We start from the raw sequence: 18,257 nt of genomic DNA, 5'->3' as shown, positions 1-18,257 counted from the left end.
GTTCCTCTAGCAGTTAATAGGCATTCTGAAAACAGAAGATAAGCATTCTGCACAAAGAACTCAAGAGCCAAAAAATGCTGGACTATATAAAGTCCAGCAGATCTTGCTGCAGAACCACCCAGTGACTTCTAGAAAAGACTGTATAGCATGTCTTCAAGTAAACAATGGACAATAATTTCTCTCCTTTTAAGCCAAGATGATAATTACACTTGATGTATTCATTTAAAAGTGTAGAACTCTTTTTGCTCCTCTTGAAAAGTTGTTGTATCATTAGTATATCTTACGAGAGATTCTCAAATACAATGATATGTATAAAGTCCCAAAACTTATTTTACTACAAAATTGTTTTAATAACTTATCATGAAATTAGGACTTAAGAAACAGATATTATCTTGTTCTACAGCCCATTATGAAGATATCATACTCCTCTTCAAACAAAGAGAAAAGTAGGCTGATGAAATCAGGAAAAATAGGAGAGGAGAAGCACTTCTGGAATGTGGGTGTAGGGATGTCCAAAAATCTGTTCCCCTAAAAATCAATGAGAACATTGGCAAAAATAATTAGAGGCAACAGTTTTACATAGCAGGTGCCTGAGGCAGTGATACCAATTGGGGCAAACAAGGTTTACAAAAAAATAAATAAATAAAAATAAAAGAAAACCTCATGGATGAGACGCCCAAAACAAGCTTTCAAAAGATATGATGAATCCCTGAAGATCTAGAAGTCCACCCATATGTATAGTACCATGCATCTGCTCAGGAAAAACCCAGAGCTTTATCAGCTATTTGTGTCCAGGTATATGTTGAACCTACTAACTGGAGAGTACACATTCAATTTCATTCCACATTTATTCCTTCAAATTTAAGCCTTCTTTCTCCATTCTCTCATTTTGCATCCAAATTTAACTTACAGATAGGAAAAGCAGCCTAGAGAAATTGGGTCCCAAATCTAATAACACTATGGAGACAATTCTGAAAACACAATCCTCTGATTCATTGGCCTTCTCATTCCAGTAGTTCTCAATCTTTAGAATAATCAAGGTTCACCTGAGGGGTTTATTGAAAATGCAGAATTCAGAGTCTCATGCAGATTCTGATTGAATAGGTCTGAATGAAACCAGGAATACAAGCATCAAACAGTATCCCAGGAGACTGAAATATCTGTAATCTGAGTATTTAATGACTTCACAATATAACCTGAGAGATTACAAACAAACATACTCCTAACATGACCTTTTTAAAAATTGTGATTTATACTTTTAAACAAAAGCAGAATAAAGAAAAAAATCTACTTAATTAAGGGCTCTGCTTATCTTATTTACAATAAAAGTTTTAAAGCTTCGCATTTAATGACTCAAGATATCTTTTCCTAAAAGGTGTCTTTTATAAAACTTATTTGAGCTGTCTTATTTTAAAGTGATGCAATAAGAAATATGCACTACTACAAAGATTCTCACATTATTTGGAAACTTTCTGCTATGATAATTTTGTCTCAGGAGACATGAGAAAATTCTGCAAAATTACCTAGGTATAATTTATAGAAAGCTGACTCAAGAAACAGGTGTTACTGTTGGAATGATGAATCTTGTCCTTTTCCTCACTCATAAATTTCTAATATACGAGCCTCTAGACTCTAAATCAGATGTTGGGTTCACATTTATTTATGTCATTAATTTTCTTTCACTGAGAAAATCAAGAGGTAGATGATCTATACATATCTTGCCAGCTGTTTTACACACTACATGCATTGAGTACAAGTATATGTAGAGATGCTAGTGTCTCAGTGTCTTGCTCCATTTTACAATTGTCCCAGCACCTGAATGTTGGATGCTGTTCTTGAAAAATATTTGCATCTCTGTGTTATGAGCTTGGCTACAATACTAGCTAGCATTCCATTTCCAGATGGCTCTTATTACTACCTAATTATTTTTAAAACCTGATTTTATTTCAAACAGTTTACCATTGTCAAGGGTCACCTCCAAGTACAACATTGCTGAAATCAAATATTTTTGGTTCTAGGTCTATGGCTAGGAGAGTTCAAGAATGGCCTTTTTTTAGAGTGATTGATAGACCATATGGCAAAACCCATGGCTAAACTATAAATACAATATTAAAATTTTTAAAACTATACATAATTTTTATGACAATTAATCACAATTATTATTTATTTTATTTGTTTAAATTTCCAACTGCCTTGATAAATGAATTATAAAGAATCAGAAAAATATATTCATTCATTATTCTGATATTTATTGAGGTCTTATTGTATATGTCAATATATAAACAAATACCTTCTCTCAAAAACTGCATCCTAGTGGAAGAGGAAATTATTGCAACTTATCAAAATCTTGTGAAAGTATATGCAGAAAGGTAATATGATTAGAGGACAAGTGTTAAAGAAAGTTAGGAATTTTTTTAAATCTCCTTTGCATTATTAAGCTATTTTTTGGACTTTAATATTTATTAGAGGCATTGGATTTAAGGGATCAAATAAGTCTAAATTTGCACATGGATTAAATACACTATTTTGATCTATTCTGTTCTTGCTTTTAAGGTTTAGTTCATTATAAGTTATAGCACACTCACAGAATTAACACACTGTGCATCCTATAAGGATGCTGTTTACCTCGACTTGCTCACTCTGGGTACCTATGGGTTGACTCTGATAGAGCAAAATGATATAAATTGTATTTATTGAATACACATATACATTACTTTGAAGGCTTTTTTTAAACACAAAATTTATGAGGCTTCAAAAGAATTTGGTAAAAATGACTGAATCCAAAGTGTAGAATGAATGTTCATGTATATTTAAATGTGTGGAGAGTAAGGAGAGAGTATAAGAGGGTTTGCATTGTTTTCATAAAAGTTTTGGGTCATTATTAATTCTTTCTTACTTGGGGGAGTCCCTTCTTTGTATCCCATGCTTTTCCTAGACCATTTTACTCAGGATCCCTTGCATTGAACATCTTTAAAATATTCTCTTTATTTTTGTACTTGCTTAAAGTACAGCTCACGTTGTGAGTCTTTTATCAGCTGTTGTCTGAAGAAGGAGTTGTTTCCCTCCAAGAAAATCTGTAAAATGTCACCAAGTTATTCTCCTTTTCTGAATGTGCCAGCCAAGTGACACATCAGCTCTATGCCTCCTCTTACCTGAGTGCTCTGCCTTTTGTCCCTCTCCTGGTTGTTGGCTTTGACCACATAAGCCTACAGCTATGGAAATGGGATAAGGATATTTTTAAATGCCTTTTAACCCAGGACAGCAATTTCCTGGATCCCCCTGGGTGAGGAATCATAATGTTAGCTGTGTAACATAGTAGGTATTCCTAGTAGCTATGGCTTAGGGGAATCTTCAATTAATCACTTCATACCAATTATCATGAGAGCTACTTTACCATTTACAATTTTTATTTCTCTCTGCCGGCTACTGCTGATTTAAAAAAGTAAATTTTGGTATGTTACTTTGTTATTTCTATACAGTCCAGACTCCAACCTGTCATCTGGTTTGCTGAGCCCACATATCTGACAATGTCAGTAAACCCCTGGGAAGCATGCACTGTGTCATGCCAAAGCAGAGTAATCCATCCTTTGTTATGATTATAATCTAAAGACTTAAATCAAGAGCCATATATTCTATTTCTCTCAAATACTATAATATAAATTTGTTTTGTGAGCTTGCGAGGGTTTCTATATTCATGCACTTATTCATTTAACCAATAGTGATAATTTCACATATAATAAATTATGAGATGATCCTCACATGCTTTAAAATTTATCACTGATCTAATTCCACAATATTTATAGCAGATTCATATTCCAAATGGACATTCTGTGCTGGTCTTCAGGAAGAATAATTCCTTCTTTTGAGGTGCTACCTACCTTCTTTGCAAAGTCAGTTTGCACCACAATGAAAACATGACTAAATCAAGATTTCACCTGAAGTAGAGCCTATCTTTACATGGTCTGTCTAAACAAGCCTGAATTTTTTTGCAGGCGTTTAATGTTGTGAAAGGGAAATACCTTTGTTGTGAATTTCCTTTGGCTAAGAGCAATTTGTCAATAAATAGCTATGTCTACTCACGTTTATCTTGTTCTGCTTCGACTCCTTCACTTTCTGTGTCACTTGGCAAGATCCACGGCTGATGAACTACTTGCAATTGCTTTAAGGATTCATCCTACCAAAGAAAGAGTTCATTCTGGATTAAACTCTAGATGGATAGCATGAATACCAACATGGGTGAACACTTTAGTCTCTATGAATTACATGTCCAAAAAAGAAAAAAAAAATGAAGAAGAATAATTTCCTCACAACAGGGAAGAGTTATAAGTTTAAATCCATTTTCATGTCAAAGTCATGCCATAAACTCTGAACTCATTTTTTATATTCCCCTTTTAATAAGATTTAATGTCTTAATAAGAGGAAATATCTAGACTCTATTCCTTCCTGAATTAATATTTTTATGGAAATTGGCAAGCATGCTTAGAAATATAACAATAAAATATTCAATATAAAATTGCACAAAATGTGCATGTTTGCTATCAAAGTTTCAAACTCCTTTTAATGAGAAAAAACGATTAGTAGGATTTACAGAACATTCTCAACTTTACCTCTCAGTACTAATTTCACTGCCTTCTTTCTCTTCTCACTTCCTTATTTTTGTTAAGATATTTCTCATACTTCCTTCTTGCTCTATGCTTTCTGTCATTGCCCTGAAGCGGACCCTCATTCTCTCCCACCCTGACGGCAGTGATAGCCATCTATGATGTTCTCTAGCATCAGGTTCCTTCCTAATTCTCCCCACCAGTTTCCTGCCAGAGTGGGCTTTTTAGATGCCATATAATGTACTTATTACCATTTCATGATCTTCCAGGGGCTTCATAATTCTCAGGATAAAATCTAAACTCAAGGTTCCTTATGATCCATACTTCTCTACCCCAATACACCACCACTTCCATCTCCATCCTCCTCAGCTAACACCTCCACTCCAGCTACACTTAACTGGCAGTTCTCAAGTTGGTCATTCTGTCTGACATGCCAAGATGTTTTCACATGCTATAATTCCTGCCTACATTTGTTTATCTGTCTCAAACGTGAACACACTTCTCCCAAGGTTTAGATGTCATCGCTACTGAAAGCCTTCCTTGCAGAAGACAGAATTACTGCTCTATTCCTTTATGTGGCTATTATGCCAACGTAATAGTTACTGCATAGTAATTGCCCTTTCATATTCTCTTGCTTCAAAAATAATGTGGAACGTCCCTAAGGGCAAGCGTAACTTTTGTCACCTCTAAATTTCAAATTTATTGAGCTATGATATAAGGAAATCTTTTCAAATATAATTTTAAAATTTTCAAATAAATCCAGTATGACCTGTCAATGTATTCCTTTGACGTCTCAAATCTATTGTCTTCCCCCTCTTTCAATAATCTTTTTCTCCAACTTGAGGTATTTTGTTCATTTTGTTCAGACAAATACTAACAAGATAAAAATAAGTGCCCACAACTCCTGATTTTCTAAGAAAGATGATATTACCAAGTATTGAATGTCCACTTTGCTTGAAACGATTCTTGTATGAGAAAAACATCCTATTTGCTATTCCTTGATTGTGACAGTTACCTCTGGAGATGTTTAGTTCCAATACAGAGTTTCAAAAAGTTACAACTTTTCAGTTGTTTGGGAGGGGAATAGGAGATTGAATAGGTGAACCAGAGGGGATATTTAAAGGAAGTGAAAAAATTTTATATAATGGTAAATACAAAACGCTAGCATTTGTCAAAATCTATAGAACTTCACACAACAGTGTAAAACTTAGTGTATGCAAATGAAAAAAGTCAATTAGAAGGTTGGGGATCACAAGATGGAAGGCAAAATACTAAAAAGTGATCTAGATACATTACAGATGTATGAAATGTAATTGAAGGTGGTGGGGAAATAAGGTTCTAACCTAAGTAACTTTGAAAATGAGTGGCATCTGTGAAAGCAAAACCAAAAAGAACTGTGCACAAATATTGTATACTAATTGATAAATTGTTCCCTATGTACATACATGTTAACAATTCTGAAACTACTATATTTACATACTGGAATCGAACAATGAAATAAATGGATGACAGATGCTGGGAGCCAAATATTTCACTGTTTAAGTGGGAGTTAATAGAGAGCAAAGCTAGAGTGATTCATGTGTAATGTATTAGAATTGGAGACATTAGTATGAACTCATATTTAGCTTACTAAATATACAGAAGGCTACATACAGAAATATTTATGGATATTTATTATACATAGGTTACTATATACACATACATCTATCTGCTCTGGGAGCTGAGAGGGCTTAAAGCAATGACATCCTAATAACAATGAACAAAACTATCACCCAGATCTTGGTTCCTAACACCATTCTCCAATGAAAGAACAAGAGCTCTTGAAGAAATGACTCATTCTAGGACTGAGGCAGGAAAGATACAAGATAAACCTGAAGCATCTTGTAGTGCCAGAAAGCAAGAAAGCGTTCACATATGCATGCACACACATATATACACACATGCAAACTCTCTCTCACATAAACATAATGAGGGATATATCAAAAGATTAAAGGAACCAACTGAAAAATCTACCAATGGCCAAGGTTAGCACAATTTATACAATAAAATAAATGAGATAGCACTGGGTTACTATGCAATATAAAATAAATACCTGTGAGTCCATTCTGATAAAAATAAATGACTGACTAAATAAATTAATGGGTAAGAACAGATAAATATGCCATACAAAAGGATTTAAAATAATTTGTATAGATACTCTGCCCCAAAGGACATGGAGAATAATTTCCCAATCCTTAAGTACACACTGTGTAGAATGACTTTCTACCAGAGTGCAGTATGGAAAGGGAGGGCAAATAAAGAGTAACTTTACCACGGAGAAACCTGACAAATCCCACCAAAAGTCAAGTGATTAAGGTCAATATCAATAGCAATGATTCATGTTGGTCATATATGCCCTTGGTAGGATATGATGAAAATGGAATCTGACCTCTGTGGTTTTCCTCCTCAAAATACATCATCCCAGTCTAACTACAAGAAAAATACCATATAATCTCACCTGAAGAACAATCAACAAAATAGACACCCAATACTCTTCAAAACTCTTACCATTATCAAACACAAAGGAAGTCAGAGAAATTGTCACAACCAAGAAAAGCCTAAAGATATAACTATGAAATGTAATATGATGACTTGGATGGGGTCTTGGGAGAGAAAAAGTACATTAGAAAAAAATCTGAGGAGGCTTGAATGCAAAATGGATTTAGTTACTAATAATGTATCAATATTGGTTTAGTAATTGTGACAAATATATCATACTAAGGTATTAATGACAACTAAAACTGGATGAGATGTCTATAGGAACTCTCTGTACTACCTTGTCAACAATTCTATAAACCTAAAATTGTTCTAAAATAAAAAGGTTTATTTAAAAAGTTTTAAAATAATCAAAATAGTATTTTTAAGTGACTTGCAATTTTAAAATAAAAGCACATTATTTTAGCACCAGCAACTCGAAAATTGTCTGTTAATCAGATTAAAACTTAAATTCCAAAGAATAGATACAAAGAGTTTTCATCACAAGGAGAACATTTTTTTTTAATCGTATCAATATGAGATGATGGATGTTAACAAAACCTCTTGTGATAATCATTTCATAATATATGTAAGTCAAACCATCTTAAACTTACACAGTAATGTATTACTTCTCAATAACCCTAGAAAAGAAAAAACAAAACAAAAAACTTATATTTCTGTCATATGACAGATAGGCTTTGCAGTGAAAAGTCCTTGCATCAGGGGTTGAGAGTCACAGTTTCCTGTTGTTTTTTTGTTTGTTTGTTTACTGTGGTTAATTTAGGGCATGTCACTTCTCTTGTGATGGAATGGAGTGTGTAAAGGTACCGGGTAGGATGATCTCTAGTATTTCAAAAGTGGAAAATTTCTAGGTCTAGATTCTTTAGACAGTCAATAGAATGTGTGAGACACTAGAAGGGCTATTGTAAGGAAAGTTAGCAAAGAAAACATAAAGATAGTTAATCCCGGAAGATACACTTTACATATAAATCAGTGTTTATTTTTAGAATTTAACATTTTTTTCTCAAATTGATCAATTATTGGATTTGGTCTTGCAGGGACATGACTAAAGAAACAGCATAAAAGCAAAAAAAAAAAGAAAAAAAAAGTCTTAGATGTAAAACTCCATAGCAGTATAGAAGACAGCAGAAATATAATTTCAAAAATTTTTGTTTAACAGAGAAGAAAATCACCTTCCTGCAATTTCTCAAAAATAGAAGACATGATCTCTGGTATTTAAAAAAGAACTATGAAAAATAATAGCCTTTTTGGTTTTGTAAGTTAAAATCAAAATAACTAAATTTTACTCATTTAAAACATAAAATTTTAAAGTAACCATGAAAAATGTTTTTAATTAAAAAGTATTTTGGTTATTTACCTTTTGGGGCCCAAATACTAAAACGTATTTACATAAGAAAAGATAAAGCTAATAAGTCATTTGTGTTACTTTTTCCCCACAATGGTTCAGAATACTAAGCAATCCTACTGACTGGTTTCCAGTTTTAATGGCTTTACTCCTGAACAGATAATAAGCATCCAGTTATTCTTTTGTTTATTGCAAATTATGTAAAGTACAAAATGGAACATGAGCTCAGTAAAACATGTAGTTTGGAAACAACTTTAAAATGCTGAGTTGTTGGAATTGTAGAGATATTTTTCCCTTAAATACAATTAGTAATATAATGCACCTGTTTGCTTCATCAATGCCTACAGGCAATAAAATGTATGTTCAAACTTGACCTCATAAAACCTTTTGATTAAGTCAAGAAGCTGAAATCTTGGGCGCCTGGGTGGCTCAGTGGGTTAAGCCGCTGCCTTCGGCTCAGGTCATGATCTCAGGGTCCTGGGATCGAGTCCCACATCGGGCTCTCTGCTCAGCAGGGAGCCTGCTTCCTCCTCTCTCTCTCTCTGCCTACTTGTGATCTCTCTCTCTGTCGAATAAATAAATAAAATCTTAAAAAAAAAAAAAGAAGCTGAAGTCTTGAACATTTTTTAAAAACAAAAGCTGACATGTTCATCTTTGCCAACTTATTCAAAAATTTTTCTACAGGAATATTAAACTAAATCTGAGCCTAGTACAAACTGTTTCAAAGCCCCAAGAGTAAGCTCTTGGGTTGCTTTTAGAAGAAATGCCATTCATCCTTTTTCTAAAACACTTTCACCATAAGTATGTAAACATCCAAGGACGAGGAGTGGTGAGAAATAGTGACATGCATCACATGGAACACAGTTGCTAGCCCTGTATCAACATATCATTTTATCTGCCAACAGAATAAGTACTTTATAAACTTCAGCAGTATTGTTATTCCACATGGACAGCCTATTTTTGGATTCTCTAAATGCAATCAATCAGTGATTTATGTCATCTGTGGTCATGGAAGTTCAGTGTGTTTAGAGAAAAAAAAGTTCCTCTGCTTAAACTTTCACCATTGGCTACTTCAATTTTGATCAACAGATACTTCTCTCCCTTTGGTTCAATACGAAAATCATGCACAAAATCTTCTAACTTTCAAAGAAGATTAATCACTTTCATTTTACTTCTATAACCATAGGATCCCTATAAAATAAAAATCCCTGAAGCATGTTCAATGTAAAGCAAAACAAAATTACCCTCTTCTTCAGATACATTTAATAGTCTGCTTCTACTGACAAAGAATTAAGCCTATACTTCCATTAAAATGAATTTCTCCATATATAATAACTTACTTACTCAATACAGGCATACTTAATTTTATCACGTTTCAGACACTGTATTTGTTTTGTTTTGTGTTGTTTTGTTTTACAAATTGAAGTTTTGTGGCAGCCCTGTCTTTAGCAAGTCTATCGGCGCCATTTTCCCAATAGCCCTTGCTCACTTCATGTCTCTGTGTCACATTTTGCTAATTCTCTCAATATTTCAAACTTTTTCATGATTATTGTATTTGTTATGGAGAACCATGATCAGTGACTATGAGTTGCTGAAAGCTCAGATGATGGTTAGTATTTTTTAGCAATAAGGTGTTTTTAAATTAAAACATATACATTTTTAGGCACAATGCTATTGCACATTTTAAATAGACTACAATATAGTATACACATAATTTTTATATGCACTGTGAAACCAAAATATTCATTGGCCCACTTTATTGCAATATTTGCTTTATTGTAGTGCTCTGGGACTAAAGTCACAATATCTCCGAGGTATAGCTGTAAAGTTTGAAAATACCTTTCTTTTTGCATTTGCTAATGAAATTCCTTATATTATCAGACTAAAATCCATAATTTTTTAGGAAATTTTACTTCTACTGCCCATTTCTTTGGGGAATTGTAAAAGGGCAATTATGTTTTAATTGAAAGAAAAGGGGAGTAATAAGTTTAGGAAGCTATAAGTTTGAACTAATAGAATTTGGGAAAAGACAAGAGAAAAGGCAATAATGAAGTTAGAAATAAATGGTAGATTGTGAAAAATAGTACAAAATAAATGCAAGGTGCTAAAATAAATTTATCTGACAAATTTTATACTCTACCGTGCACGGGGATCATGCTCCATTTTATGTCCGAATTCATTTCATTTGGTGACTTCTCTCAAGGAAATTGTGGGATAAAATTGTAAAACTTTGAAATGGATGAAAGATTATGGGTATACACAATGAAAAACAGTATCTTTTTCCAGCACATCCTCCCTGCTACCTGATTCTGTGGAGGCTCTGGATCTTGCATTGACTTTGAACTGTTCAATAACTACATAATTCATAGACACTGATAGTGCAAATGATACTAGTCCTACATTGTATCCATTTGAATGTAATTGATTATTACTCTACGCATATGGGTCAGTTTTGCTGGTTTTTGCCCTCTTCATAACTTCATTTCAGCATTCCTTATTTAAGAGAGAGTTTAAATTCTCCCTTGAACTGGTTGTAATACTTTACTGGTTCCCTTACTAATTACTGAGTTCAATAAATCTTTGATACATGTTCATTTTATATCTCTATAAGAGCCATGATTATACCTTTTTAAAATATTTTTATCCTTTAACAACCTATATTAGTTCTTGAGGAATGTCAAAGACAAAACAGGATTTTCTTGACAAAATTTCTTGTTTCCTTGTTTCTTAAGGGAATAAAACCATATCATTAAATAGTAACATCAATTTTTGAAAAGTAAATCTCTGTTTATGATAAAAATTTAATTATGTCTTATTTTTTATAGGAAGTAGGGTTGGGAGGAATTTCATGACAGTAGTGAGCATGCAAATAGTACAACACAAGAGAAACAAGATGGGCCAAGCCTGGCATGAGAAGTGATTTGAAGATATTTTGTTGCCTAGAATCCATCCCTTTTCCAGTTCAGATGGTACAGCTGGCAAATCCGGCTTCAACAGATTTGGAAAAGGCCTGCTTGCTTAACATGCTTTTCTTCCTGTCTGACACACTTAGAGACTGCGAAGCTGCCTCTTGACACCTTGAGTTAGTTCACACTCCCGTGTATGCTGCCTCTGGCCTTCACCAGCTAACTTCCTGAAGTTGTGGGGAACTGCTTCTAAATTACTCTTTAGAAAGTTTCAAAAAATCATTAACTTGAGTCTTCAGTTCTTTATAGCTTCTTAACCATTGAAGCCAATGATATTTTTCTGATAAATACATATTTAAATTAATAAATTTCCCATGATGAGGGGATTTTTAGCCAGTATGGTATACTACTTTCCAATTAGTTACCTGAAAATGTGGTATTTTAAATGGATTAGCTTCTCTAAGCTTCTCTATAAAAGGTGTGACAATCAATCAAGGTCTGAAGGTACTTGATTTTGATAAGTTCCTTTAAAATATATGTGTTTTTTAAAAAATAAATGTTAGTTTTATTTCAGAACTGAAATTTATGCAATATGAAATTATTATGCCTGAGTTATCAAGGGTCCTTCAAGTGAAAAACACATAGTTGCTTCAAAATATTAAACTGTAAGAATGATTTTGAAGATCAGGAAAAGTAGACTATTAGAAAATATCTCATTTTTTATTTGGTAAAAATACAAATCCAATTCTAGAAGCACCTGGGTGACTCAGTTGGTAAGAATCTGCCTTCTGCTCAGGTCATGATCCTGGGGTCCTGGGACTGTCCCCCATGTCAGGCTCCCTGCTCAGCAGGGAGTCTGCTTCTCCCTCTGCCCCTTACCCTGCTCATGCTCTCTCTCACTCTCTCTTTCATATAAATAAATAAAATCTTTAAAATAATACAAATTCTATTCTAGAAAAATAATACATTAAACCCCAGAAAATATAGAATGGAAATTCCATCTTAGTTTTCATAGAGGAAATTCTATTGTCTCTAGTTTCAATTTAGGTCTAAACAATATTGTCTAATGTCATGTGGTTATAATTCTGTCTAATTATAAGACTAAATTAAAAAAAAAAACCCAGACTTTGATCTGCAAAGAGTTGCCTAAACTTTAAGAAGAAATGTTAAATATATTAAAAATGTAAACACTATGGTTTATTTGAGTTTTAGTGTATACTAAATAAAAGCAAATGTTTGCTAGCACTGTTTTAACTTCAATGCTTCTAACATTTATAAATATTTTTCCTTATTGTTTGCTGGTTCGACTAACATGCAGAAAGAGAGCAAAATTGAAATAAGAGCACAAGTGGGGGGAAAAAAGCAACTATCATTTTATGGCTCACATTCTCAACATGTCCTCAATGGAGAAGAATTTGAGTATATATTTCCTAAAGACCAAATGCATTAATATCTACAGAAAGAAGCCAACTAGTAATGAGCTAATAGTTCACTAATTAAGGTCATATTTATAGTTTTATTGTAAAGAATGATCATTTTCTGGTTTAAAAAAAAAGGTTAAGAATCTAAACATCGACCAATAATAGGTAAAAACCCTCTGTGATACCAAACCCCCCCAAAATGCTTATGGGCAGTTCGCACATACTTGTAATCTTAAACTCAAAGTAGGTGATGATTCTCTTAAGTTAGAGATTTTATACCCCTAAGCAATCAAAATTTTGCTTTTTAGAGTAAATGAACAAATAAAACTCAGAAATGTATTAATAGAATTTTCCTCTTTACCTATATTATAAAAATTGGGGGTTTTCCATGATGTATGTAGTCACTGTCTAGAACTAACATTGAAAGAACACATTAAGGCAGAGCTTCTTGAACTTCAGGGTATTTTGAATCACACAGGGATCTTGTTAGAATTCAAATTTAGATTATCTGGATCTGGTGTGATTTTGCGTTTCTTCCAATCCCCCAGATATTGTCCATGTTCCTTATCAGAGAACCACATTGAGCAGCAATGTCCTGCCAGAACCTCCAATGAAAAGGCACAAATTCTTAACCCTGTTCTCACATTAAGCATTCACAACTCTGTAAAATATGTATTTTAGATTGCACATTCATAAAAACAGAGAAAATAAGGATCTTCTTCCTGGATAAGAACTATAAAATTAAAATAAGATTTATTTATAAAGTTCCAGGGCACCTGGGAGATTCAGTCAGTTAAAGATCTGCTTTCTGCTCAGGTCATGATCCCAGGGTCCTGAGACCAAGCCCCGCATCAGGCTCCCTGCAGAGAAATGCTGAGCTAGGAGCTTCAGCAACCACAGAATCCTAAAGAGAAAGTCTGCTGTTGTACATTGAAAACAGTGTCTGCCTCCCTTTGGCAACATTAATTGCTTTAATATATTCTACTCAATCTCTGCATCAAACTGATTAAACTAAATTGAAAGTTGGTGCTCTAACCCTCCAATTTTTTCACACCATATATTTCGATTTTCCTAACCTGAACCCAGAAAATCAACCTGGTTATTTCCTTTCATTATCTCTTCTCCATGTGCCTTTGTCAAAACTTGAACCACTTCCAAACATGCAAATGGAAGATGTTAGAGACTTAAAGGGGTGCTAGGCACTCTGATTTTCCTTTCCGAGTGGTATTTGGAAGCAAGTGTGAGTTTAAGTGTGTGTACACTGTTCTGAATAAATTTTCAGTGGCACATTAGTAAGCCACTCAAACTGGGTTTGGAATGGATGCATGCACACAAGACTAAAATATTTAGAGAACTGGATTCTTTATTTCTGAGGAGCAATATTCAAACCAAATATTTGGTACTTCCACAACATCATCACTAAACTATTTCCCAGTTCCCTTCACCTACAACAGATTCAGATGCCTAATTTAGTGACCACTGTGGTTTGGCTTCAGATCGAGTTTTATGGATTCTATCCACAGATAGAATCTGTAAGTTCCCAAATACCATTTGCAGACACTCCAAAGACACATCCTGTGACACAGAGCACCCTTGAATATCTCCAAAATAAATCCAGACGTCTAAATGGTTTCCTAACAAAAATCTACCATATATTTTTATTTGTTAAGAGAGCACTTTGCTTAATGGCCTGCACAAGTAATGTCCTTGATGAGCATTTATCACATGAATGAAAGCCATTTTGGTACAGATTGTTCTTTCCATAAGAGCAATGATAATATCTTATTATTATGTACACATGTTTCTCATTTATTAGGATATCAACAAATGTTTGTGAGTGGAAATATATGATAGCCCTAGGTTTGTGCAGTTTTGCCTTCATTTTCAGGATGACTGACTTGTTATAAGGCTTCCCTCTATCAATGAGGGAAAAAAACATTTTGATAACATGTTATTTATTATCTTGGTTTTGTGGGCATGGCCAGTGAATTGCTATAGACTGGAAATCCTACAGCAGATGGAGAGATCCCAAGTGAATATTCGTCCTATATGACAGACTGACTTCAGACTATGTTACAAAGCTACCTTAAAACTCACTTCTTCCGCGTAGTTTTTCAGTGACTGTCCTCCACTGGAGACTTCTCCCTAGAGGCAAAGAGGAAGAGAAGTTGAAAAAGTCAGAGGAAAGAGAAAGAGAACGATGGAAGATGAATCATGGAGAGTAGTGAAACCTGGGAACAACACCAAATCCTTACTGTTTTCCCACCATCTCAGTTGATATTTATGGGGTAGTCAGTTTGGCAACTTTCTCCTCTGAAGGAAATAATTTTTTCAAGGCAACAATATTTCTCTTAAGTGGATTTTAAGTCACATAAACGAATAACCACTAGGAATAGCTAACTAAATCTTAGGATAGAATACTAAAAGAAATGGATAAAATTTTCTGTTACTAGTTTATAGATATGTTCTTTAAGTTAGATTAAGAAAAAGGTCACTCATTCCGTATTCTATAAATCTGTATGAAGATCTAACACATGGACTTAAAAATATTTTTATGGGGAGAGTATAGATCATTAACCTGTCCTTTCCCCAATGTTTATATGCAGCCTTTCTCACCTCGCTTGTACATTATTAGTAAATTCTCCATTATTTGTGCTTTTTACTAGACCTTCACTGGGCACTAGTAATCACTGAGATTTAAATCATAGAAATTCAACATCAAATTAAATATATATCCCCAATTCATGTAAACATTGGTAGTCAAAATGGTCAAACAACTCATTAGTTTGAATAAGTTATATTTTTATACTATGCGGCCAGAGATATTTGGCCATAAATTCTGAGATATGATAAAAAGATAAATTCTAGGAGAACATATATGTTTATAAGATAACTAAGTAAGTGTGAATGGAGTTTACATTTGTTTCTAATTTTTCAAGGACATTCTTTTTTTATATTTCAAAGACTCTCCATATATTACCTCACTTGACTGGTTTTTCGCTACAGCTTAAGGGCAAGACATCCTCAAACCAATCTGATATATAAAGACCCTAAAGCCATAGGGGCTTAGGAAAATGTGTAACTTCAAGGCGCTTGGTATAGGCAAAGCTCTGCTGGGACCTGACTCAACTCTGACACTTCTCTATCTCACTGAAATGAAAAGTTTAAAACATAAAAAAAAAAAAAAAATTAAGTGTACTTTATTTTCTAAAAACTGTGATGTATATTCCAAAGCATTTTGAGGCGGTTCAAAAATAAAAATAAAAAGAATGCTCATTTCAAACCAAAAATTAAGCTAAAAATAAAGTGCTGATTTCCCTAAATGCTTAGAAATCACAGATATATATATTATTTTTTCCAAATCATGGTTTCCACTGGTGAAAAATTCGTATGCTAGGGGTGCCTGGGTGGCTCAGTTGTTAAGCATCTACTTTCAGCTCAGGTCATGATCCCTGGGTCCTGGGGTCCAGCCCCACATTGGGCTCCCTGTTCAGCAGGAAGCCTGTTTCTCCCTCTGCTGCACCCCCTGCTGTGTTCCCTTTCTAGCTGTGTTTCTCTTTGTCAAATAAATAAGTAAAATCTTTTAAATAAAATAAAATAAATTCATACGCTATAGTTTAAATATTTCCAAATGCTTCCAAGCTTGTGGACTTTTCAATGGATAAGACACTTGTAGAGATAGGGCAGCTATATTTACTTAAGCTAAGATATAAACTATTGGGAAAAATCAAATCTGTATAAAACCTCCAAACTGTGAGGAATTTAACTCAAAGCATACGAAGAAGGCTAGAAATTTTCTTCAGATAAGCTGCTTTTTCTAGCTGAACTTGCTATACTATCTCCCTTTATTTGGACAATTAGTCTAGAAAGCATGCTGTGGACTCTTCCAGTTTGGCTCTTCCCTATGACAGAACCTGTCTTTTGTGTACTAATAGCAACCGCTGTACCCCTTCGCCCCCCCCCCCGCCCCCCACTTAGCCCGAGTTGCTAGGGTTAAGAAGACAAGGTGGCAAATGACTGGCTGGTATGGATCTGCTTTCTGGAGGGGCCAGTGTAGGAGGCCTGACTGGTTGACTTCTGTACGTCTGAGGGGTCACAGTGAGGGCTTAGAGAGCAGCCCCTGGTTACTCACTGAAGAAGGCTATTTGTTTCCTTAGAACTAGAATGCAAGGGTTTTCCCAATTTGTCTGGACACTTACAGTCTTATGGTATGACCTGGGAATGACTGAGGGTTTTCCTGATGGTCAGATAAAACCAAGGCACTGTGTACACTATAGGGCTTCTTGACAGGCTTGTTTCTTCCCACAGTGCCAGGTACTTTTCAGTGTCTGCATCACAGAAAAGGAGAAACCCACACAACACCATTTGTTTCAAAGGCCACACAGACTGGAGTTAGGCTGTAACTTCCATTCAGAAATCACTGACCTGGGTGGCACTGATGAATGAGGACCACAAAGTAAAAAGACTCTGAGAGGAAAATACTAAGGAAGCCAACACTTTGCAGAGAGGATTACAAATCTGGCACAGGGCCAAGTGAACGAAACAAAGAACAAGATGTCAGGCTCTCTAATTCTTAGGGTGGGAATAGGGTGGCTCCCATCAAGAGGCTCCATTCAGTATGACTGTCTGGGGTTCCCCATTTCCAACATGGGACTGTTGAAATACTGATGCTGACCTTCCCTCCTTCCCCTGCTGGGGGTGCTAATGAAATAAAATCCCTTTCAAAGCACACGGTTGTCAACTAAGGTCATCCTATTCTAAATTTTAAAAAACTGGCATTTTAAGTATCACGTCATTCAACAACATAATATTTTGATAATCATCCAGAAGTAAATGAAAATTACCCAAATGCAAAAACTCAGAGAGAGAAAATAAAGAAAAACTGGTGTGATTACGGTTTACCATTTGGCATGGGATTGTGGCTGTTAGAGGTGAGGCTCTTGAGGCTCCCCTTTTTATTTTCCATTTAAGAAAATATTCTCAGTGAAACAGAATATACTAGGCTAGGCTAGTATATACTAGCTAGACTAGGCTCACAGAACATACTAGGCTAGAATATGCTAAGCTAGACTAGGCTCACATTCTCCTGAATCCAATACCATTTTTCACTATCCCATGCTTCTCTTACTTAAATCAGTATTTTCTACTCACCTCTTACAAATCCTTAGATAAAATACATATAACCTTCCACTTTTACATAGAATATATTTTTTCACAAATGTTTTATGTGTTAGGCCTTTGGTATGAATTTCTTCCAAAGAAATTTTCATGAAAACCCTAATTTCACCAGAATGCTCTTTCTTCCCGCTTTTATGAATGAAATTAAACAATAATCCTAACACAGAAAGCATGCTCTTAAGAAGAACATGTAGGAAAAAAGGTTGCTTGATAGGAATGGCCAAGGCATATATAAACTCCAGGGACTCGTAAATGTCACCCATTATTTATT

The 18,257-nt window shown here is 34.5% G+C and overlaps 1 protein-coding gene across 1 annotated transcript in view; it reads right to left on the bottom strand.

The window, feature by feature from the left end:
• Nucleotides 1–18,257, bottom strand: part of C16H8orf34 (chromosome 16 C8orf34 homolog) — a 386,725-nt gene that overhangs the window by 14,912 nt on the left and 353,556 nt on the right. Inside the window, exons 11-12 of the mRNA XM_032316157.1 lie at nt 14,906–14,953; nt 4,081–4,174 (exon numbers count right to left, since the gene is read on the bottom strand). Of these exons, the coding sequence (XP_032172048.1) occupies nt 4,081–4,174; nt 14,906–14,953 (142 nt within the window). The remainder of the gene's footprint in view (nt 1–4,080; nt 4,175–14,905; nt 14,954–18,257) is intronic.

Source organism: Mustela erminea, chromosome 16, assembly GCF_009829155.1.
Source record: "Mustela erminea isolate mMusErm1 chromosome 16, mMusErm1.Pri, whole genome shotgun sequence".
Classification (NCBI taxonomy): domain Eukaryota; kingdom Metazoa; phylum Chordata; class Mammalia; order Carnivora; family Mustelidae; genus Mustela; species Mustela erminea.
This window is presented reverse-complemented; position numbering and strand designations above follow the sequence as displayed.